General features: G+C 42.5%; 2 protein-coding genes across 2 annotated transcripts; both read left to right on the top strand.

The window, feature by feature from the left end:
* Nucleotides 1-1,393: 1,393 nt before the first annotated feature.
* pparaa (peroxisome proliferator-activated receptor alpha a) lies at nucleotides 1,394-18,898 on the top strand. The gene is made up of 8 exons (XM_071924473.2): nucleotides 1,394-1,545; nucleotides 5,928-6,161; nucleotides 8,708-8,862; nucleotides 12,505-12,643; nucleotides 13,819-14,018; nucleotides 14,776-15,042; nucleotides 15,797-16,040; nucleotides 16,696-18,898. The coding sequence occupies exons 2-8, from the start codon at nucleotides 5,966-5,968 to the stop codon at nucleotides 16,938-16,940; spliced, it is 1,446 nt and encodes a 481-aa protein (XP_071780574.2). The 5' UTR covers nucleotides 1,394-1,545; nucleotides 5,928-5,965; the 3' UTR covers nucleotides 16,941-18,898.
* A 582-nt stretch (nucleotides 18,899-19,480) lies between these two features.
* Nucleotides 19,481-22,413, top strand: cdpf1 (cysteine rich DPF motif domain containing 1). The gene is made up of 3 exons (XM_071924459.2): nucleotides 19,481-19,628; nucleotides 20,155-20,266; nucleotides 20,926-22,413. The coding sequence occupies exons 1-3, from the start codon at nucleotides 19,516-19,518 to the stop codon at nucleotides 21,052-21,054; spliced, it is 354 nt and encodes a 117-aa protein (XP_071780560.2). The 5' UTR covers nucleotides 19,481-19,515; the 3' UTR covers nucleotides 21,055-22,413.
* Nucleotides 22,414-22,764: the final 351 nt, after the last annotated feature.

The following is a 22,764-nucleotide window of genomic DNA, read 5'->3' as shown; positions in this document are numbered from 1 at the left end:
AATATAGGCTACATAAGGCTGTATGGTGCATATGAAGAGATCATTTCCAAAATCCTACATATCACTTTTGGGGTGAAATGTATTCCCTGAGGCTCATCATTTAGTATCTCTAAAATGTAGTGGGTCCAGTATATAAAAGCGTTTTCACTTTTTTCAACCAATGACTCAAGTTACCTGTACTACCCTTCAGAAAGTACTAGAATTTGTTTTAATTCTGCGCTATCAGTCATTTTGTGAGAGAAGAAGTTTTTAATTTGATATACACTGAATATCAATCAAAATACTAATTGCTCTTTTTATGAAGTCCAGATTTTTAAACTTTAAACTAAGATGTGGATTGTGAAAAAGGGGCTGCGACTTAATACCAGGAAGATGTCCCTAATATTTTGTATATTCAGTATAGGCTTGTTAGGGTCTATTCCAGATGCAATGTATTGGAGCACCTTCTATTGTGCAGATATTGTGTCTTGTCTAACCCCTAAAAGATCAATTTGGATTTAGGTAGCCTATCAGGCCAATGCCAGACCTGGCCTCACCCCTACTGGCGCCCTTAGTTGACATGCACCACATAACTACTTTTCAGTTAGCTCATTAATATTTAAATTTGACAGTTATGCGGTCAAAGGTGTGCTTTTAAACGGATAGTGTCAGTCGTCACTTCTGATTGGCTGAACCAGTTGTAAAACGTCCTGTAATCTCACACCTTTGACCGCATAATTGATCATTTAAATATTAATGCGCTAACCGAAAATCACCAAATAGCAACCATGCTATTCAAGAACTACATTGTTCTACATTGTTCTATATTGTTATAATGTTTAATCAGTATTGTAAGATTTGCGTTATTTTTTGTTATTACAAACGTGTGTTGCTGCGGTTTTATCAACAGCTTGGTCTCGAGCACAGTCTCGAGCGGCTGATTGATTAATTTTAACTGCTTCAAGAAACAGCCAATCACAATTTAGGACGGAAGTAAGTGTGTTTTAATGGCATTTATGCTTTTATTGGGTAGTTAACAGCAGAGAGAGATAGGGAAGATTATGTGTGTGTGTGTGTGTGTGTGTGTGTGTGTGTGTGTGTGTGTGTGTGTGTGTGTGTGTGTGTGTAGGCTAGAACATGCTGGGTCCGAGGCTGGATTCGAACTCGTTACGCGGCGGGTATACCACGCGCCGAGCCACCAGGAAGTGAGTGTGTCCCGGTCCCGCCCCCGCCAGGCCAGTGTTGACATCTCCAATCACGACACAGAAAGAGGGGGTGGGGGCGGTCCGGTTCCAGATCCCTGCACTCCCATTGGTCGAAACCATAGGTGTGTCAGGAGGTGTGCGCGCCTCGCTCGCTGTCCATCACGACGTTACTTCCTGCACGGGGAACGAGCAGATTTTGACAGGACGGAGGGAGGCACAGGCAACACATCAAGTTTTAACAGAGTTCAGGATCTGTCGGAGCGTCCTGGGACTAATATCTCCTCTTCTGACCACAGAGCTGTCAGGCAGACTTCCATCCCCGCGACATCATCCCGAAATGCTCCCGACAGCAGCCGCCGAGGTAAATAATAGCCCCTTATCTCAAAGCTGTGCTGTTATGTAATTGTGATTATAAAACATTAAGGGGATTTGTTCCTCCTTTTCCCTGCAGTCTGATGGGATTTAACAAACTTCCATTCTTCAGTATTGCAGTTTTCTGACCAAGTGATGTTTCTGAGCCCACTGAAAAAAGATAAAGTGAGTTTAGGGCTTGATTAAGAATAAGTTGCTGCTGTTTTCATTTGTAATGCAACGTGTTTGACCTGCAGTAAAGCTATTCCTAAACAAGAGTGTAACATATAAAAGCATTGCTCATTGTTCTCACTGTTGTGTTGTATGTTGGGAAGGAGCGCCACTTGAACTTCCTGCCTTCACCTGTTTTTGTAATAAACTGTGGTGCAGACACACACACACAAACGCACACACCCACACCACATCAGTATGATGAGAACAAAAGATTTCTTTGTAGAAGACCTCACTGTTTTCCACTGATCCTCCAAAATAAGTTTTCATTTCTTGGCCAGTTCAGCAGTAGCCTAATGCCTCGATCCTCTCTCTGTATCACAACTGAGACACAGAGCCAGAGACAGTGCCAGAAATTGTGTCTGGTACTGTAACTAAATATAGCAATAATATTGTAACTGCAGCCAATGCAGAACTTGGTCTGAGCAAAATGTGGAAGTTTGTTAGGGGAATTTCCCGTACGTCTCTGTGTTGTATGTAGATAACACCTACATACATACACCTGTTGTGCCTCAGCAGATTTTGGTCTGACAGCACAGGGAAAACCTTTTTGTGGAAAGATCAAAGGTCTCTGAAAGGTCAAAACAGCTGATCCTGATTCAGCAGAGTGCAAAGACAATGGGGGGGCAGAGATATTCTTTTATTCCGCACTCATACAGACACTCAACACTCAAATACACAAGAATAGGCCTGTTAGACAGTTGTTGGGTCTTTAATGAAAGGTGAAAACAAAGCATCAATACCCATAATGCTCATTTGATTGTTTAAGATATCGCCGGTACTTTTGAATAATTAATTTCCTGACCTGTTCTGACCTTAAACACAGATGAGCAATGTTTTATTTTTTCTGATTCTGACTCTGTTGTATCCCTGTTGTCGACTGGCTGTCGTCACCCCAGCAGAGCTCTCGTTTCCTCTTCTCCTGTGACCTAAAGATAAACCCTCTGTCTGGGATTATAGTTCCTCTGGGAATTAAAACACAATGTCCTGTGAGGTGAGAGACGGGGTGGGGTGGGGGGGTGGGGGGGTGGGGGGGGGGCTGTGTTTGGATCATCTAAGAACAGGAAACAAAGTCAAACTACCTCACATACTGGAAGAACAAGTGACCAGGAAAGCAAGAATTGAAGATGATATTTTACTTGAACACCACCAGAGTCTTAAGAATGATTTGTCTTTGATATCTTAACACACTCACCCAGCAAAGTTATGCTGTATTGTATAAGGACCATCCACTCTTTCCATGCAGTGGACTCATATTACAGACTAGGAGGATCCAGAAAGAAGCTGTGACCCCTACCTGATTTCACCTGTTAAAACCATTTCAGTCATGAAGGGGAGACAGAGGCTACGGTTACACTTGCTTCAATGTGACTTTTATCATCCGATCACGCCAGAACGCACGTCTGGGTGCACAAAAATTGGATTTTGCTCTCACTGCTGTAAGATCTTTTAAAGCCAGATATGGAAGCTGTCAGGCTTGCATTGTGATGGGAATTCTACATATATTCCTGATGCAACCCAGCCAAATGTAATCTATATCTATCTATCTAGGCCTAATCTAAGATGGAAAACAAGAGCGGGGAAATGTAGTGCAGGTGCAGATTTAGATAAAGCTGCAGGAGACGCATAGCCATGTTTTCAGGCCAAGTGTTGACTGTAGACACACAGTGATGCGATCTCATAAAATCAGATTTTTAGAATAAGCTCTCAAAAATCGGGTCAAAGACAGATTTTTGAGACACAGATTGCTCAAAAGGGGGGTACAACTCAATATTCAAATGGTGGGGACTAATGTTTTGCGCACTCAGTGCACTAACTGTGGTCCAAACTGTGTTTAGCCTGTTGCAGAAAGCAGCAGACTTGGCCTAGTAATCCTTGCCAGGAGCGTCAGTTTGTCAGAGGACAGATGTCGTGCGTCAGAGCAGAGCGGTTACACAACAGCTGCCTGGTCCTGTACGGTCCCAAGTTCTCATAGATCCTCACTCTCTCTCACCCCACTGTTCTCTCTTGCAAATTTAACAGTAAAAATGCTGCTTCAAGCCACATACAGGCTCAAGCATACAGGTACAAGCATGTGCTCAAATTTACACACACACACACACACACACACACACACACACACACACATATAATATTAGCCTATTGTCAGAACTTGTCTCCTGAAATGCTGTAATACAAAGACAAGATAAACAAGAACCAGCATGCTGTGCATCAATCACGTCCTCGATGGCCTCTTGTGCTGGAGTCGACGGTGTGCATGTTTTTTACACCCAGAAAGATAAAGAAAGCACTTTGCCTAATGCATACTGTTGTTGTGTTCAACCATTAGCAGTATCTTAAAGATTTAGAAAGCATATGTTCAGTCAAGACCCTCAGCAGTGAAAACAAAAGTTGCCCAATCTCCCATATTAGCTAACATTTCTCCCCTAACTCAGCTTACAGATGTAGGCAGCTGTGTAAACCGAGATTTTACGTGGAGCTCACATGGGCTAATGGCCCCGCGGTCAAGTGTCTCTGTATATTAGATGATAAATGCGCAAGCAATTTCTTCCCAAATGGGCCAGTAACTTTGTAACTGTTACAAGACGGGTAAAACTATACAGTAACATAAGATCATTGGCTGAATGACAGTGTTTCTTCAGGAATGAGGAGGCTGTGATTACAGGGTTTGATCTTTCAGGATTTTTTTGTTTTCCTGCCTTTATCCTGCATTTTTATGATATCAATGGCCAGAAGACACTTGGTAAAATCCCCATCTGACAACAGCAGATCAGTCTATAGTACAACAACAATTACTGGAAGTCGGAGAGAGTGTTATAGAACATGAACATTTCGCTATGGTGCTGTGATGTTACGTGATGGCTCTAACAGATGTTTTCTGCCCCACTGTGAACAGCTGGGAGTTCGACCAAGTTCCCTCCCACATGTAAGAGACACACTGAGACAGATTAGACAGGCAGACAGACAGCCAGGGTGAGCAGACAGACAGGGAGGGAGGCAGAGAAACAGACAGGTAGTGGGACAGGCAGGGAAACAGACAGAGAGATCGACAGGCGAACAGACAGTCAGAGAAAGAGACATGCAGACAGACAGACAGAGACAGATAATCAGTCATCACTGTAGCTGTCATATAGATTTTAGACTTAGATTTATGGTCTTCAATTTCTACAGCTCTTCACTTCTTTGTTTGGAAGTTCTCCACACACTCAGAAGTTATTTAAACAGTGTTAACACTTAAGAGAGTATTGTGTTTGTGCTTACTGAGCATTTTCAATCTGTCTGTATAGACTCTGGAGACTGTCAGAGGTTTGCAGTAAACTGGGAATGTGTACTTTGGCTGGTCTCAACAGGCAGGTCGGTGTTTAGTCAGTGAATAATGCACTTGAAATAATGCTGTAGTGTTGACTCTATGGGCATGGCTCACTCGCGTCACGATCACCTGTATAGAGCTGAACTGAACCGAACAGCCCCACCCCTCTCTGGTAGTGGCAGCCTGAGATTTATACTCATTGTATAAATACTGTCTGCATTGCGTAACAGATCCCCTGTCACAGGCTCTGGTTTTAGGTGAGGATTGGGGTTAATTCTTATTTATTTGTGCAGATTTATTCGAAATGTGTTGACTGAAACAGCAATCAATTTAGTCAGTGATCCAGCGTGTGTTCTTAGTTTTGAATGTCACAGACAGGAGGGGGGGCAAGGCACCTAGGAGCTCCTTCCACACCCAGGCTTTTGCTTCTGCAGCCTTTTTGGAGCATCCATCCCGGCCCAGAAGTCTTCCTCCTTCAGCTCGGCAGCCCCCGTCACTGCCGGTGTCCACCAGCTGGTTCTTTGGTTGCCGCCATGATAGGCACCAGCCACCTTCTGGCCACCGCACCTAGCAGCCTCTTCCGTGATTTTGAACTGGGTCCATTCTGACTTCTACATCCCCAACCTCCTCTGGGATACAGGAGAAGCTCAGTTGGAAGTGAGAGTCGAAATCATTCCAAACAGAGTCTTCTTCCGCTTCCTGCAGTGATTGGCTCGAAATTGAATTGACTGCAACTCTGGTTTTATTTACATGGCACAGTCGTCTCTCTGTCTCCTGTCAGTGTTGATCTCTTCATGCTTACTCCCTTCTCCACTGTCCCTCCCTCTCCATCCTCTCTCCTCTTATCCCAGTCCGGTGAGTGAGGGGTTGTTTGCCCCAGTCCTGCACCATGGTAGACATGCCGGGGGGTCCCTACAGCCCCCTGTCCCCAATGGGGGACTCCCTCCTGGACAGCCCGCTGTGTGGAGACCTGATGGAGGACCTGCAGGATATCTCCCAGTCCATAGGGGACGACACGCTGGGATCCTTCGATTTCCCCGAGTACCAGAGCACCGGCTCGGGCTCCGAGAGCTCCATCACTCTGGGTGAGTAGCAGTGAGGAGCGTTAGAGAGACCGTCTCATAACTAAAGGGTTTGTCACCGCTTTGATCAACAGCCCTGTGTCCTGTCAAAAAGATAAGAGTGTCAGTTAAATGCATAAATGTAAAGTTTCAGACTCAGCTGCTTGATAGGGCTGAAGAAAGAAAATACTATGTGCACATTGAGTATGTTTACATGCACAACAATACCCCGATTAGTGGGAGTAATCAGCGTAAGGCAACATTTTGATTACAACTCTTACATGGTGCAAAGTAACATGATTTCTCTAATAACCCAGGTTACACGGATTCATTTTATAATTGGGCAACCACTCGTCACTCCACTGCACTGAGCCGTGTTGTTTGGTTTGTAAATACAAACCTGCATCCGGTGACCGACATGCCCAATTTGAAAAAGCCGAAAGAAATCTGACTAAGGTGTTTACATGCCCTAATAAACTGAAAGATTGAGCAGGAATCTAGGAGTATTAACCGGGTTCTGCTTACCTTACCACGATTAAGATAATCAGACAAAGGCATTTAACGGTTTCAGTGGTCGGAGTATTGCCTTAATCGGGTTAAGATCGAATTATTAGTGTGCAACTGTGCATGTAAACGTACTTTGTACATTGTGACGTGCTGATGATCTGTGTCACATGTCCTCCCCCGTCTCTCTGCCATCTTTCCTCTCATTTGCCACTACTGTATACACAGTGTGCATGTAAAACATAATAATTTCAGGTGAAAGCTATAATGCCTAATTGATTTCACATGCTAAAATTCACTTAAGTCATGGAGGGGAGACGTCGATGAAGGGGAGCAGACAGGCTAAAGAAGGATGTTTAAGCTTTGATTCACTTGAGGCATGGATTATACATAATGGGGTCCAATTTAACTTAATTTAACAGTGATCCTGATATTTTTTGCAGATAGTGTGTGCTGTAAAAGATGGCAGGAGTGACAAAAAACTAATAATCTTGCAAAATGAATATAAAAAGTGCTGAGCTGCCACTGCAATTATTTGGGAAAAAGACAACTGGAATGCTCAGGTATTATTATCTCTAACACTAGATATTTAAAAGACACACACACACAAACTCAAAATCACATTGCACATGCCAGTGTTTATTTTGGTCTCATTCAGGAACTACTGCTGACAGGTAATGCTGATCCTGCTATCATAACGCTGTGACCTCCTGACCTTCTGGCTCCAGTGTGCCATTTGCTAAAGAGGCTTGTATAGAGGACTGTGCATCTCCGTGATAACACAAGATTAGATACAACTCTGTCTCTCTCTCCCTTTCTCTCCTTCATGAAATACCATCTCCACATTCCTGAGCGGCACTTGACTAAACACCCGTGCCTTCTGTAATTTAAGAGATGCATCAGCTAAAATTCCTTAAGTCTGCACAAGTCAATTATGGACCAGAGCAGGAAAGTCTGCCAGGACGCCTCAGGCCATCTGGTGAAATGCAGTGTCTGGCTAGGAATTTAGGTTAATTTATCCTGATAGAACAAACTCTGCGTGTTCTGTCAAGACGCAAATGAAAGATCATTTTTATGAAGCTGTACTTGACTGATAACTTGTTTTTGCTCTCACTAGGATGAAGTAGTATAACTGATTTGTTTGCTGGGAGTCCAATATTGTTTCTGAATTTTGTTGAATCCACCTTAATAAGTCTTCCTTTTGTTATAGTTGCTTGTTTGATATGATTGTTTTGTTTGTTTTATTTTACAGCAATTTGCAATTTTAAGAAAATCTAGTTATTATTGTAGCCACTGTTATTGCTAGAGTTGCCATGCTATGGCATTTAGCATAGTTTTGTTTGTGGTTTGACAAGTCCTGACAATCACTTTGAATACACAGACTAAGTTGGAAAAATGGAGCCTGTATATTGCACATTGAAATATTTTCCCTATATTTTCCTAGGTTTGCCCTCTGTTCCCTGGCATGACACTATGCTATGAAAATTAAAAGGATATTGTTTCACTCAGAGCCTGTATATAGAAAAATGATGTTAGTACTAGATCAAAATTCTCCTTGCAAACCAGAATTTAAATAGAAACTAATCGAGATAGCCAAATCCTTAGGCCTACTTAGTGCCCAAAATCCTTTAGCTCCATCCCTCCTCTTACGTAACTGTGAATTTCAAGGATATGCTTATGTCAGCTGACCAGTGAGCCTGGATACCTACAATGCTTTTATTCTAGAAAGCTGTAGAAATGAAGAGTTTTATTACAGAACGGCACATATCCATCTTGGCAAGAAAAAAATCTTTACCTGAAGTTTATCATTCAAAATCTAAAATATAGAGGATCCAGTTAAAAGCTAAAAGTGTTAGCAGTTTGTCAACAAAGGACTTACCTACTATCCTTTAAAAAGCACCTTAATTTGTTTTGTGCTGTGAATCATTTTATCAGTAGTGAGTAGAGCATGTGTCACTTTTTTCTAACGGTGGATATCTCAGTTAGGCGCAAAGCTCTTCAGAGACTGGCCCGGCTCTCAACCTGCTCACTGTGTTCTCTTTTCCGCTGTGTGTTGTGTGCTGCAGACACCTTGACCCCAGCCTCCAGTCCCTCGTCGGGGGTGTTTGGAGCGGCGCCAGGCCCCAAGGAGAGCTCCGGCCCCCTCAGCCTGGAGTGCAGGGTGTGTTCAGACAAGGCTTCGGGCTTCCACTACGGGGTGCATGCCTGCGAGGGCTGCAAGGTGAGAGACTGGAGACTAGAAGTGGCATACCAGTGGCAGCCAGTTACATATCAAATTTTGCCGTGTGAAAATATCTAAACCTCAATTTTCACTTCAACTGAAGGGTCACATGGTCTTCTGTGGGTTGAGAAAATTCTCTGACCTCTTGGTCTTATGAAACCCTTTCAAAACCCACTAGATAATGTCCAAAATGCATTGTCATCAAGCTAAAACCAAGGCTTGTCTTAGTTCCTGAAAACTAGATTTTCGCCCGACCGCGACGATATTGTACATGCTGTGTGTGCACATTTGTACCTGTATGTTTGATCACACCCTGTTTGTTTGACATATTCACGCACGTAATTCATGCACATAAAGGTCATACGAAGATATAAATGTATGCATAGACAAATAGCAGTGCTGGCATGTCTCGTCCCATCTTGGCTATACATCAGAATTGATGATTACTTGTGCTCCAAAGGGAAAGGCTGGTGGAGTTGTTGGCCCTGGTGCCATCTCATGTGGCTGTGCAAGTGGAACAGAGCTGAAGAGAACAAATACCAAACACACACACACACACACACACACACGCACTCAGACACGTAGAAGCTTGGCATGTAGAGGCACCTGACATAGTGGCCAGTGGAAAGTTTCTGAGGCATGCCGCCAGGTCATGTGAGGTGGGGGACAAGGTGGCCTTGGTTGACACATCACCTCTCCCCTGCTTGGCACAGGGCCCAACTGAGTGACGTTAACACACACACACACACACACGCAAGCATACACACGTAGACCTACTTTTGGCACAGACCACTGTTGTGTTAATGCTAAATATTATCTTCTTACAGAGTCAACTTTGTGATGTATGATAATGATTCTCAATATCAAAACTCGTCTACTTGTATCTTTTGTTCTTTTGGCAATGAGAAAAACAGTTGGATGTCTGCAGGACCAAGACGCTCTCTGTAGATTAATTGATTTCCTAACAATGTAACGACAAATCCGAGTTGCTCATAACTGAGAATACCTGAGACTATTTCAGGACCAGCTGTGGTCTCCCTGTGCATCACAATAATTTCAGAATTCAAACCATGACACCCAAAACATAACTGAAACTATTTGGCCCATTGGCCCGGTTGTTTGTCTGGGGTTAAAAACCATCAAGACTTATCATCCTACAGCTTGTCTAGTCATGTGACCCTGTCATAGCTCTCACCACAGGTTGTTGCTACTAAGCTGAGCCTCTATTTTCTCTTTCTATTTTTACATGGCTTTTTTAACTTCTGACCTTGTCTGCCTTCCAGTTTCCCTTACAGCAGCCACATCATCCCCTTTGGTGTTATATTTACCCAGTAACAACCACTTAATGATCCAGAAACATTTTAATCATTTTATTAGGAACAAGCAAGTTCTTTATGGAATTTGAATTTTCTTAATCAGTTGTTTTTAGGTTTATAATCTGGTGTTGGCAGTGATTAAATTCAGAGAGGAAAAAGGTCCTTTTCCCTAGAGGAAGTAACACTCATGTGATGTCAGGCGGATGGAGGATAGAGATGTTTCATTGGCTGCTCATGTTCTTCCTCCTTCTGTGTTTTTTGCATAATTGCCCCTTTTGCCCCTAGCTGGAGCTGGAAACTCCAGCTGGAGACAATCTGGGAGATTTTCTCACTGTTCTGGACAGGCGCTTTGTCCTCGACTTCACTCTAATCTGTGCAGGACAAGAGAGATGGACACAGGGCATGGGGCGAACATTTCACAATTTTCAATCCTCCATCCAAGATCTACAAAATCTCCTATCGATTGCACAATGCACAATACGTACGTGTGCGTCTGTGTGTTTGTGAGCACTCAAACACTCACCAGCTCCCTTCGGACCTCCATCGCTTCATTTATCAGGATGACTGACGCTGCCTGACGCAGCACACAACCTTTTCCTAAGTCGGACCGCCGCTATCCCTGTCACAGGTCAAAGTACTGACATGATGACACAACGTTGCTGGACGCTGTGCACGTGCATTTTGACAGGACTCTCTTCCTAAATTCACCCACCGAAGATAATTACACCATCATGGAAACCTCTCGCTTGTGATATGCAGAAGTCCCATTTCTCAGTTTCCATGCCGGACGGGCGCTGCGTATCATTTTCAACACCTCCCTTTAAGAGCGGAGCGCTCAATAGCGGGAATGTGAATGGAATGTGCTGCGATGCCACGGTGTGAGTGCCTGAGTCTGCGGCGGAGACGGTGTGACACACAGACATACTTTATTACTGTTTCCTCAAAACCCCTGAACTTCTACCTGCTCCCTCATTATAAGTCGGTGTGAAGAGTCCCAGCAAAACGCCTAAACCTAAATCTTTCTCTGTCTCACTTAACAACATTCCCTGTTTGCCCTTAAGGCAGCGTTAGACCATAAATCTCTTTGCTTACGTCTTTGCTCGTATAACTCATGTCTCACAGCTGTAGATCATAGCAAAGCACTATCCGCTGGTTGTATCTTCACACACATAGACATGCAAAGACATGCATACTGCACACACACACATTCACATCTGTTTTGTTCCTCTTCGTTCAGCTCTGTTGTCATGTATTGCTGATGACTATCATATGGCGCTACTCTGCATGCTTTGGCCTTCACAGTTTTTTCCCCTTCACCATTTTCACAAAGATGACACTCAGCCCTGCCCGCAAAACTACAATTTTTGGTAAAAGAACACGAAAAGATGATCCATGAATTTTCCATGTCGGCTGGGTTGATGTATGATACGGAGCCCATAACCACATGTCATAACCGCTCCCAACGTCTCGGCAAGTCGCAGCCAAGGGCTCTGCCTCTGTAACGAGAAGCGCGATGTATTGCGCGGCCTTGTGGATGGAAATATATTGCAGGAATATTCATATAGCGGCCATTTGAAAGTGAGAGGTGAGGAATGTCCGGACAGAAATGCCAGGCGTTGAACACGTTTCAGCGCTGTAGGTGTGTGAGTGGCATAGGATCACATCTCTGACCTTTGTTTGACTGGTGTTGGCCTGCTGCTCTGTATGTGTGTGTGTGTGTGTCAGAGGCCTGCAGGATGTCCTGTCCAATCAGAGTTCTTCTTCCAAAAGGTCAGGGTTGATACTGTACCTTGAAGCCATATTTAAAATGTATGCACTTGCAGTACATTAAGGAATTGTGGATAAAACTCAAATACAAAGGACTTATTCTATAGTAAAATATATAGCAGTCAAACAAGGAAAGTAAAAATGAAGTCACCTTTAGGATTTACAGTACACCAAAAAGTTAGTTTCCTGCCCTGTATGCAACTGTGTATGATCCCACTTTTGAATGATTCAAACCTTTTTCATAAAGTTTGTCACACCCAAATGAGTGAAATATGACTGAAGAGTCCATTTGATACTAAATTTATTAAACACAATTCTGTAATCATGTGCAGAGAGGGCTGCAGAAATAGCTTGTAGCCTCCTGACACTTTAGCGCATATGAAACTTAGTTAAATGAGGGGATCTGGTGTCAGGGAAATCAGTGAAATCTGATCACAAAGGTCACTCAAGAGAAATTCACTGCCGCCTCTCTATTACATGTATGTATTCAGTATACGCCATTTATCAGACACTTGTAGCCAACTTTTGCCAACTCTATCTGTCTCTCTGTCTCGACCAGGGTTTCTTCAGGAGGACAATCAGGCTGAAGTTGGATTATGATAAGTGTGAACGCAGCTGCAAAATCCAAAAGAAGAACCGCAACAAGTGCCAGTACTGCCGCTTCCACAAGTGCCTCTCTGTCGGCATGTCCCACAACGGTAAGGTCTCCGAAATGAACAAACGAAGCACTGTATGTCTATGCTGCAAGATCACAGTGCCTTAGCTCTTATTTTTCTTATTATTACTATTTCTATTATTCTTACTATTTCTTATTTCTTATTTTCCTAGCAGTTCTCTCATACATGATCATTTGAACTCCTCATTATTGGTTGCTTGTTACTGTATGTGATCTAGAAATTGAAGCTTATTCTACTGTTGCACTCATTGTATGTTGATAAGAATGTCAGTGCTGAAAATATATATTGTTAAATGTAAAATTTAAACTGTAAAATTGCTCCATATCAAGTGTATTAGCACTGTAATGTCCTTAAAGCCATGAAAAAAGTGATGAAATAGTCAAAGAGCTAGCTGTTATTTTTATGTAACAACATGAACCTAAACCTCGGCTCCCAAAGTCCTCATTTGACACAGTAGCCACGGGTTTTTATCACAAGATGTTTGCGTTGTTAAGAGTTTCTGTGCTATCTAGATTATCAAAGCCGTTATGATCCCTTACAGCAACAGCAACCCATGTCCTTCTGTGACTTTCTGCGGAGCTAGTCCAGTGTGTTTGCACTGACTGGGTTTTGGTAGAACATTGTCCTGCAGCGGCCTGCTTGACATTGAGAAAGTGCAGGCCCATATAGCCCCACATCTGGAGAGTTATCTGTAGTGATTGCCAAAGGGTCAGTGGGTTTGTTGAGAAGGCCTCCCACTGCAGATAGATCAGTGTCAGAAAACACAGTCAAGTGGGAGACGGCATGTTTCCCTCAGAGGAACAGAACACACTGGATCGTGTGTGTGTGTGAGTGTGTGTGTGTGCTTTTTATCTGTGTGTTTGTATGTGTGCACATGCATGTCTGCTGCAGAGGAGTCTGTCTGATGTCAATAGCACATACCTACCACATAACTATTTATTATGTATAAGGATATCCTTATATGAAGTTTCATTCTAAAATGAGATATCTGCCATTTGGAAAAAAAAAAAAGTATTTTAACTTTTTAAATTATTAGCTATTTTAAAGCCTTTGCCTGCCAAATACTAAAATGTTGAGGCTGAAATAATCTGTATTGTTGAAATGTTGAATGATGAGCTTTGAGTTACAGTTGTTTCTAACAATGAATATATTGCGTTTTGTAAGGAAACCTTTCATATCTATGTCTCCATCCCCAGCCATCCGGTTCGGTCGGATGCCCCAGTCGGAGAAGCTGAAGCTGAAGGCGGAGAGCCAGATGGGGGACAGCGAAGTGGCGAGCCCCATGCTGGCCGACCACAAGATTCTGGTCAGGCAGATCCACGAAGCCTACATGAAGAACTTCAACATGAACAAGGCTAAAGCACGGCTCATACTCACCGGGAAGACCAGCAAGCCGGTGAGGGAAGGGGATGGAGCGAATGGATGGAGGAAAAGGGAGAGATGGAGGGGGTTAGGATATAGGGATGGGACGATATTTTTATCTCACGATACGATTCGATACGCGATATTAGGGTTCACGATTCGATACAACCACGATACGATGTAATAAATAAAAGTTCAATGATACCAAAGTATGACTGTGCAGAATTATGCTTATTTCTGAGCCAGAAATCTTTCTAGCAATGGCACTGGCTTGCTAGAATGTAAACAACAATTTAAAAATGTCATTACAAAGTGCAGATAATATAATTTGGATGGAGAGCTTGTGACATTGTGATGGGCAAACCGTCTCATTTGTGATTACTACAGCAGAATAAAATAGAGCTAATATCATGATTAATTTTTCTGCCCCACGATACGTATTGTCGCATTTTTGTATTGCCATATATTGAATTTCGATATATTGTCCCATCCCTATTAGGATAAAAGAAGAGGAAGGTTGAAGAGGGATGGGGAGAAACGGAGAGAAAACAAAGGGTTTAATCAGTAGTATGGCATCCAGCTTGTACGTCTGAGAAATAAATAGTCGAAAAATTAGAAGAGGAGAAAAGTTTGAGGAGATTCTTTATTCAGTATATTGGTCATCTCTGTCGTCTAACCTCTTGTTCAATGTTTCTATGAAATCAAGAAGACATGAAGGTCTGATAATACCAAATGTATGTCACGTACCAAAACCCGACACACTCCCATCTCCTCTCTCTGTCTCTCTGCAGCCTTTTGTCATTCACGACATGGAGACGTTCCAGCTGGCGGAGAGGACGCTGGCGGCCCACCTGGTGGACGGAGGCAGTCCGGGGCCCGAGGGGGACCTCTGGGCCGGGGAAACGGCTCCCGCTGGGGGGCCCGAGGAGCTCCGGGACAGGGAGGCGGAGGCCAGGCTCTTCAACTGCTGCCAGAGCACCTCGGTGGAGACGGTCACCGAGCTGACGGAGTTTGCCAAGGCCGTGCCGGGCTTCCAGAGCCTGGACCTGAATGATCAGGTGGCGTGAGTTCAAGGGGTTTTTCTGTCATTGAATGTGAGGAAGTACAGATTGTAGGCTTAATTTGTTTTCCAGTGTGATTAGTTAGAAAAAAAAGGATTGATTGAGGCTAAGAATGATCACTGATTTTTCTACAATGATAAAATACCTTCTTACCTTAATTCAAACAAGAGGTGGTTCTATTGGGTTTTGGTGTGTGGAGGAATTTGTTGAATGTGCTCTTTGGTTTAGGATTTTTGCTTAATGGAAAAAAATAGTTCCATGACACTCTTCAATTTAAAAAGCCTTTACTTCATGGCTTCATGTTCAAAAGAACATACACTATCAAAAGTTTGGACACACTTTTTTCTTTATTTTTACAATTTTTCCCATTTTAGAATAACAGTAAAGACATCAAAAATATGAAATAACACAAATGGAATTATGCAGCGACCCATAAAGTGTTAAACAAATCAAAACTATCTTATATTTTAGATTCTTTAAAGTAGCCGCCCTTTGCCTTGATGGAAAGGCAAAGGCTTTGGAAAGAAATTCATACATAGGCATCAACTTCACTATTTATATTTGTCTAAGAAACAAATAAGCAGAAGCCTTTAGATCAAAACGGTTTTAAGAGAATGAAAAACATAGTACATTCAATCAGGTGTGTCCAAACTTTTGACCGGTAGTGTATTAAAACAACTCTGATGCGTTTTGGCCGTGCTGGAGCCTCCTCACCTTCCTGACCTCCTTCCTTTGCTCGCCTCGTGCGTAGGTGACTCTGCTGAAGTACGGAGTTTACGAAGCCCTCTTCACCCTGCTGGCCTCCTGCATGAACAAAGACGGCCTGCTGGTGGCGCGCGGCGGGGGCTTCATCACCCGAGAGTTCCTCAAGAGCCTCCGGCGGCCGTTTAGCGACATGATGGAGCCCAAGTTCCAGTTCGCCACGCGCTTCAACTCCCTGGAGCTGGACGACAGCGACCTGGCTCTGTTCGTGGCCGCCATCATCTGCTGCGGAGGTAACTGACATGGTGGGAAGAGCAGGAGGTGAATAGATAAGAATGGTGTGACAAGTGCGAAATCCTATTCACTTTCTATGGGCAAAAATCAACATTTTCTGTGGTTGCTGTTTCTGTGTTCTAATCATTTATATGAAATGTTGTGGTGTTGTTAATTGCCCTTAACCTTTTCACATCTGTCAAACAACTGCATGATCACAGTAGTTGAATTATCTGGGAGTCACAAAATGCTAACAAGCTAGCAAACTTCTGTGCAAACTTCCGTTCAAGAGGGGAGTCATGTTAGCATTTTGAGACTTCAAGAAAAAAGCATTTTAATGATCATGCTGTTGTTTGACAACCGTGAAAAGGCAATGACAAATGATTTACCCCATTTACATTTCACATAAATTATTAGAACACAGAAAAAGCAACCACAGAAAATGTTGTTTTGTTCATAGAAATTGAATAGGGTTTTGCACTTAGGCGTGGTTTTTGCCGCATCATCGCCATTCTTTCCTATGGTTGATGATGGGAATTGAATGAATGGAAGAGTGCAAGAGTGTGCAAAATTTAGCCGAAACTGAATCTTCCCTCTTCTCCATCCCCTCCATCGGTCTCCACTCTCACCACTCTCTGATCCCCGCTCTCTGATCCCCGTCTCTGTCCTTCCCAGACCGTCCAGGCCTGGTGGACGTGCCTCCGGTGGAGCGGCTGCAGGAAAGCATCGTCCAGGCGCTGCGGCTCCGCCTGCTGGCCAACCACCCCGACAACACCTTCCTCTTCCCCAGGCTGCTGCAGAAGCTGGCCGACCTCCGCGAGCTGGTCACCGAGCACGCTCAGTTGGTGCAGGAAATCAAGACGACGGAGGACGCGTCGCTCCACCCGCTCCTGCAAGAGATCTACAGGGACATGTACTGAGAAACTGGGTTACTGTGTGCTCGGTATATAATATAAACTGGGTGTACATAAACATTTACTGATACTATTATGGATATCGATGTACTGTATGTAGATTATCGTGCGGTTTCTATGGATGCACACCGGTGTTTTCTGCAGAAGAAGAATGGAAAGACCGCTCAAAAAGCATTTAGACCATGTGACACTAAAATGCGCCGCTGGAACAAAACAGAAGTGAGATTCTTTTAGGGGGAATGGCAGCTCTTGCAGGTGACATGGCCCATCTAACCATGGAGACACGGTGATGGACGCACTTTTTTGAAGCGTATGTGCAGAGAATTTACACCGTAGATGTGTATGGATATTTTCAAATGCAGTGACTTGTACTTGTACCCAGTTGGCATGAGTTAAGAGTTCTCCTGGATGAACACATGTACCCTACTTTCAAACTAATAGGGCATATGCAAGCGTGCATCGGTGCACAGTGACTCCTGCAGTCATGCACTGACATTAGATCTTCATCGTGCCTGTGAACAATATTGCACTAAGCAGTTAATGGCCTTGATACAAACTGTACACAAACTGATATGTGTGTTCTTAGCCTCTAGAGGGTTTTAACAAAATTAACAAAACAAGAGCATTGAGCCTTCTCTCAGCCCTGGTGGCTCTGTACTGCTGTGAGATCTTTTTTGCTGGCACAGTTTTTTGGTGGATTTATATCCCAGAGAGCAAAGACGACCCTAAACACCACTGTCATCCTGATTTTGATGAAGAAGGTGGAAAATGACGTCCTAAACACTGTTTCCCCTTAAATACGCTGAGTATATAGAATATTAGGGACACTTACTGTTTTCATGAAGTACGCTGATGAGGTGAATCCAGGTAAAAGCTATTATCCCTTATTGATTTCCGTTATTAAATCTATACCAATTACAAAGGAGGAGATGTAGATAAAGAGAAGTGTAAAGAACCAGATTTAGAGAAGGATTTTTAAGCTTTGAGACAATTGAGATGTGGATTGTGCAAAAGGAGCTGCAACTCAATATCAGGAAGATGCTCCTAATATTTTGCACATTATGTGTATATGATCATTTAAAAGGCCTTTTGGGTGTGGTTAATATCGTTGTCATGCTCTTTGAAGTCCACGAGTGCCTTGTGGAGAGCTGTGAAGTTTCATGTTGGTGTTTGTTTCAGTTTGATTTCACTCATCAAACACATACAGATACATATTTGGAGTAGCTTTGTTAATATACGGGTAGATATATAACCATTTAATGTACTGGACCAGGGAATGTACTCACATAGTATTGAATCGTTAATCATGAACAACACTGCCATCTTTATATACTGAGAAATGTTGGCTAGTCATGAGATCTGGAGTGGACTGGAATGAACTGAATCAATGAAATTAAAGGCAATGAAATGAATCATATGGCTTCAGCACCAACTATAAGGGCCGTGTCCTGATGTGTCTGGATTTATACAGACACAACGTTCACTTTTTGTCCAAATTTGTTTAATTCAGTTCACATTTAATAACCCAGTATGACCCACATTTGATTTATGTTTCAGATCAAGGTTGCAGAGTGCAAAAAAAAGTATTTTTGTACAAATCCTGCTGATAACAAACACAAAAATCTGTTTTTCCATGAAAAAGGCCAGTATTGAAGGACTTATTTTGACCACAAACACATCTATGACATTACGTTAGTTCATGCTTTGTTTTGTAAATACAAGAAGAATGTGATGGCCAGGGTGAAAGGGACGCTTGTATCAGGAGACAGTAAAACATAACACAAAGCTGAGCTGGTGGGCCTTATTTACTGTATTTGGGTGAACAGATTGCACCTCTCCATGTAGTACTGAAACAATGTTTCTTGCTATCATGAAACTGAACTGTTGACCTTTTTCATTATAAGCAATGTACAATGAACAATCATGTATTATCTATCTCAATAAAATCAGGCAGCTCAATGTGATGTTGTAGCCTAAAATAAAGTGACCTGTTTAACTCAAAGTCATATTTTATTGCATTAACTTAATGGCCTGCATGATGATGGCCCATTATGGCCTATTCATCTCATCTGACTGGACACCTCATTTAAATGTAATTAATGACTCATTATCTGAGGATTTCATTGTTTTTACAATAAAAATGCTTTAGATTTCATGAATCTTTGACAGTTTTATTAAATTTCCATATCTCTACTAACATGAAAACGGATCTATCAACATACAGGGGTTTGATACCGTAAATATGACTTAATGTGTGATTATACCTCTTTCCTTTCAGGAATAATGTTCGCTTGAACTTGTGGCATTTCTGATCAAATGTCTGAAAGAAGGCTTATTCATTTTCTCTCATCAAATTAAAAAAAATAATTTTGGTGAATGAGAAAATCAAGGACAGACCTAAGGTAGCGTCTCTTTTAAATATATTTTGTTTGTAGCACGTTCAACTTGTAACAGGCTAATATACATACTAGTTTCTCCCCCAGTCCAGTAGGTGGCGGTAGAGCTCCAGAAAACCACAATAGATGGACTCGACATGAAAACCAGGAACAACAAACTTGCTGCTGCTCTGCTAAACTTCACGATGGAGCAAACTACCAGTGACCCCCCTGAAAAGACATTTACCTGCCAGTTGTGTGGCTTATCTACCCCCTTCACTTACCACGGCCAGAAACCACCAAACACCAGAGCCATTGTGTAAGTGAAGATTAAATTAGTTTATAAACTCGCTGCCGAGTGTCTTTAGCGCTCTGGAGCTAGGGATGCTAATGCTAATGTTGCTAGCTACAACGTTACTGTGTGTATCATCCATACAATGCGTTTTAATCTCTATGCCAATACGGCATTCATTCATTAAATAGCCCTCAAGAGATGTGTACATTGCATGTTAAACAGTTACTGTAGTTGAACACGTTCCTGTTTTCTCTACAAACCATAGAAAGCTAATAATGTATTGATTAGACCAGGATTAAGGGCTTGATGCTGATTGGTCGAGCAGTAGAAACAGATCTACCTGAACAGGGTTATCAGAAAACTGTGTAGCCCTTAATTGGATCAGGATTGGAACAAAAACTTAATTGGAACAAAAACTTGCAGGACAGGAGGGTACACGAGGATTGGATTAGGAAACACTGGTCTAATCAATACATTATGAATTTTGGGAAATGCTGGATTAGACCCTGCCTGTCATTCATCTCCTGTCTGTCTTTCCATCATCCTTTAGGTTGCTTGAGGAGTGTTTTGTGACCAAGGACCCCTTCAGTCCAGACAAGGAGAAGTTTCTTGTGTTGGGGTCTAACTGCAGTCTGTGCAGCAGCTCTGTTTGTGTTGGATCGGTAAGTTTCTCTGCCAGTAGTAGAGCTGCTGACTGTTTTCCAAGTTGTATGACTGTGTATTTCAGTTTAGCACATGATTAAGGCCTTGAAGCACTGGTGTTGTCATCCTGCTCTTGGGGCGAATGACATCATTCTTGATAAGGGGTGTGTGGGTGTGTGAGAGAGGGAGATGAGTGAGTGTGTGCGTGCTTGCATGTGTCCTCCACTGGCCTCTGATGGCATTTTATCTAGAGTACAGAAGCTCCTAAACTAAAAAAAATGTAGGAACAGAAGAAAGTAATTTAGGAGCATGATCATTGATAATTGAATATGCTCATCCTTGCTTTGAAAATCAAGTTGCAAATGTGCTCCTTTGTCAGTTTTCTAGTTGGCATGAGTCAACGTTTTACAAGCATATCACTGGTGTTGTGGAAAAACATGTAACTGTGGTTTTCAATGTTTTTCTTAGATGACTATGTCAACTTTAATTGTAACTGTGCTGAGTGAGTTTCATGACTCTTAAGCCCTTGAAATATGTTAAAATTTGTTTATAATTTTATGTCAGTGAGAAAATAAACTTTAACCCTGAGAGAACATACTTTTTGCAGGTATGTGATTGTGCAACAATAGCTGAAACGGCAGCACTGGTGTTGAACCTCTTCTGCTTTCTCTTCTTTCAGGACTGCAGTCTTTTCTACACTAAGAGGTTCTGCATGCAGTGCGTGAACAAGCACTTGGACCAGTTCCCTCCTCAGATTCAGGCTGAGCTGGCCAAGAAGAAGCAGGGCTCCAAGGCTGCCGTCTCATGACACCTGGATCCAGACTCGGAGGTCTAACCTGGGTCCCCTGCCCACCAACCTGAGGGAAAGACTCAACGGCGTTTGTCTGCACCGGTACCGCTCTGTACCTGTACTGGCCCTGCTGTGGTTTTGGTGCTGCATCACACAAACAATCCTGTTTGTGTAAGAGAGCAACATGCAGAAACCAGAATGAAACCTCCCAGTAACAAATGTGTTTGTGTGCAACATGCAGAAACCAGAATGAAACCTGCCAGTAACACATGTGCCTTGCCAGCACTCTTCTGTTACACCCGTCCTGAACTGAACTGTGGACACAGCATATTGGAAAAACACACTGTACTTAGCCAGTATGGCTATGGCATGGTACATTTACTGTATGCAGGGGAAAAAAACATAGAAGAGGCCGTTCTTGTGGTGTCAGGCATGGATGCATCTGGGGTGTGAAATTAACACCAGCCACCAGCAAAACGCTGGTCAGTGCTTGTGGCTCTACTAGTCTACCAGGTTTCATTTGTTTCCCCTAGAAGGTTTTTGTAGAAGTGAGCAAGTGGCAGGTGTCACTTTTGTTCCGGGACTCCTGTTGGGCCTTGGTCCTGTGCCTGTGGCAATTAAAAATGGCTCCCATTTGGAAACGTGATGTCACGTATATGGACAATTGCACTGTAGTTGCTCAGAAGAGGCATTTCTATTGCTTCATAACTTTTTTTTATTTTTTTTAGAGGTTTGGTGAATTTTCCAAAAATACTGAACTGAAAGGATGTAGGAAAAATACTGCAGGACCTTTTTAAAGTGCATTTTCTACTGTTATTCTTTCACAGTATTGACTAATAACTGGCTATGAATATGGTGATTTTGTTCAAAGAGCTAGAATTTAATATTTCAAATAATTTCTTCTTCTTTGAATAATTTGGCACTGCTGACTGTTAACACCCACAGCTCGTTCAGCCCAACTCAATTACTACTATATATGTCTTAGAAGAAGATACAGAGATTGTTTATTACATTCCCCAGGCTGGTTTTTCCAGGTTGGTAACTAGGCAGACTGCATTGAAGTGATGTAAGAGAATCATGTAAGAGAATTGTGTAAACAAGCAGATCGATGTTTCCACACATAATTTGCTTGCTTAAATCTTTCTTTGAATTTTATTATACCCGTTGCACTCTCAAAAAGGATGTCACACCTTCAGTGCGTCTTTGTATGGGACATCACACATTTTAATTTGATGACGCATTCCTTTTCAAGAGTGTACTACTGTCATCGCGTTCATTTATGTGCCATGGGTCAGGGGGTGCAGTGTTGACTTCTGACCCAAAACAGTGTGCATAATAATTCTGTTTCTCTTCGCGCTTTATCTCATAAAACTATAAAATCACATGGACCGTGAACTTTCTGCATTGTTTTGTGACTATTGGGTTAGGATTACACTTAATGTGTTACACACTGATGGAAAGTCATCCTTTTTTTTTTTTTTTTGACAGAATTCATGCGTCATTCCACTACAGATGCATTTCACTGCATTGCGGTGCAGGTGTTGCATGTGTTGGATTTATTTTATTCTCATTTTTTAACATTGTTTTTGTTTTTAAAATGCAAACTTCATGGTGTCAAACCTAGCTTGAAAATAACTGCTGTCCTGGCAAACAAAGACGCCCCCCAAAAAATTGGAAGTTGTTTTTCATACTGTACAAGAGTGAATGGCAGCAAATGTCTTCTTCTGA

Source organism: Centroberyx gerrardi, chromosome 24 (assembly GCF_048128805.1).
Source record: "Centroberyx gerrardi isolate f3 chromosome 24, fCenGer3.hap1.cur.20231027, whole genome shotgun sequence".
Taxonomy (NCBI): Eukaryota; Metazoa; Chordata; class Actinopteri; order Beryciformes; family Berycidae; genus Centroberyx; species Centroberyx gerrardi.
This window is presented reverse-complemented; position numbering and strand designations above follow the sequence as displayed.

What these genes read in the sequence shown, in the direction of transcription:
- pparaa (XM_071924473.2), top strand. Translation starts at nt 5,966, where the DNA reads ATGGTAGACATGCCGGGGGGTCCCTACAGCCCCCTGTCCCCAATGGGG. An exon ending in CCGGGAAGACCAGCAAGCCG is followed by an intron (nt 14,019 to 14,775) that starts GTGAGGGAAGGG and finishes GTCTCTCTGCAG; the next exon opens with CCTTTTGTCATTCACGACAT. An exon ending in GCCTGGACCTGAATGATCAG is followed by an intron (nt 15,043 to 15,796) that starts GTGGCGTGAGTT and finishes CCTCGTGCGTAG; the next exon opens with GTGACTCTGCTGAAGTACGG.
- cdpf1 (XM_071924459.2), top strand. Translation starts at nt 19,516, where the DNA reads ATGGAGCAAACTACCAGTGACCCCCCTGAAAAGACATTTACCTGCCAG. An exon ending in CCAAACACCAGAGCCATTGT is followed by an intron (nt 19,629 to 20,154) that starts GTAAGTGAAGAT and finishes ATCATCCTTTAG; the next exon opens with GTTGCTTGAGGAGTGTTTTG. An exon ending in GCTCTGTTTGTGTTGGATCG is followed by an intron (nt 20,267 to 20,925) that starts GTAAGTTTCTCT and finishes CTCTTCTTTCAG; the next exon opens with GACTGCAGTCTTTTCTACAC.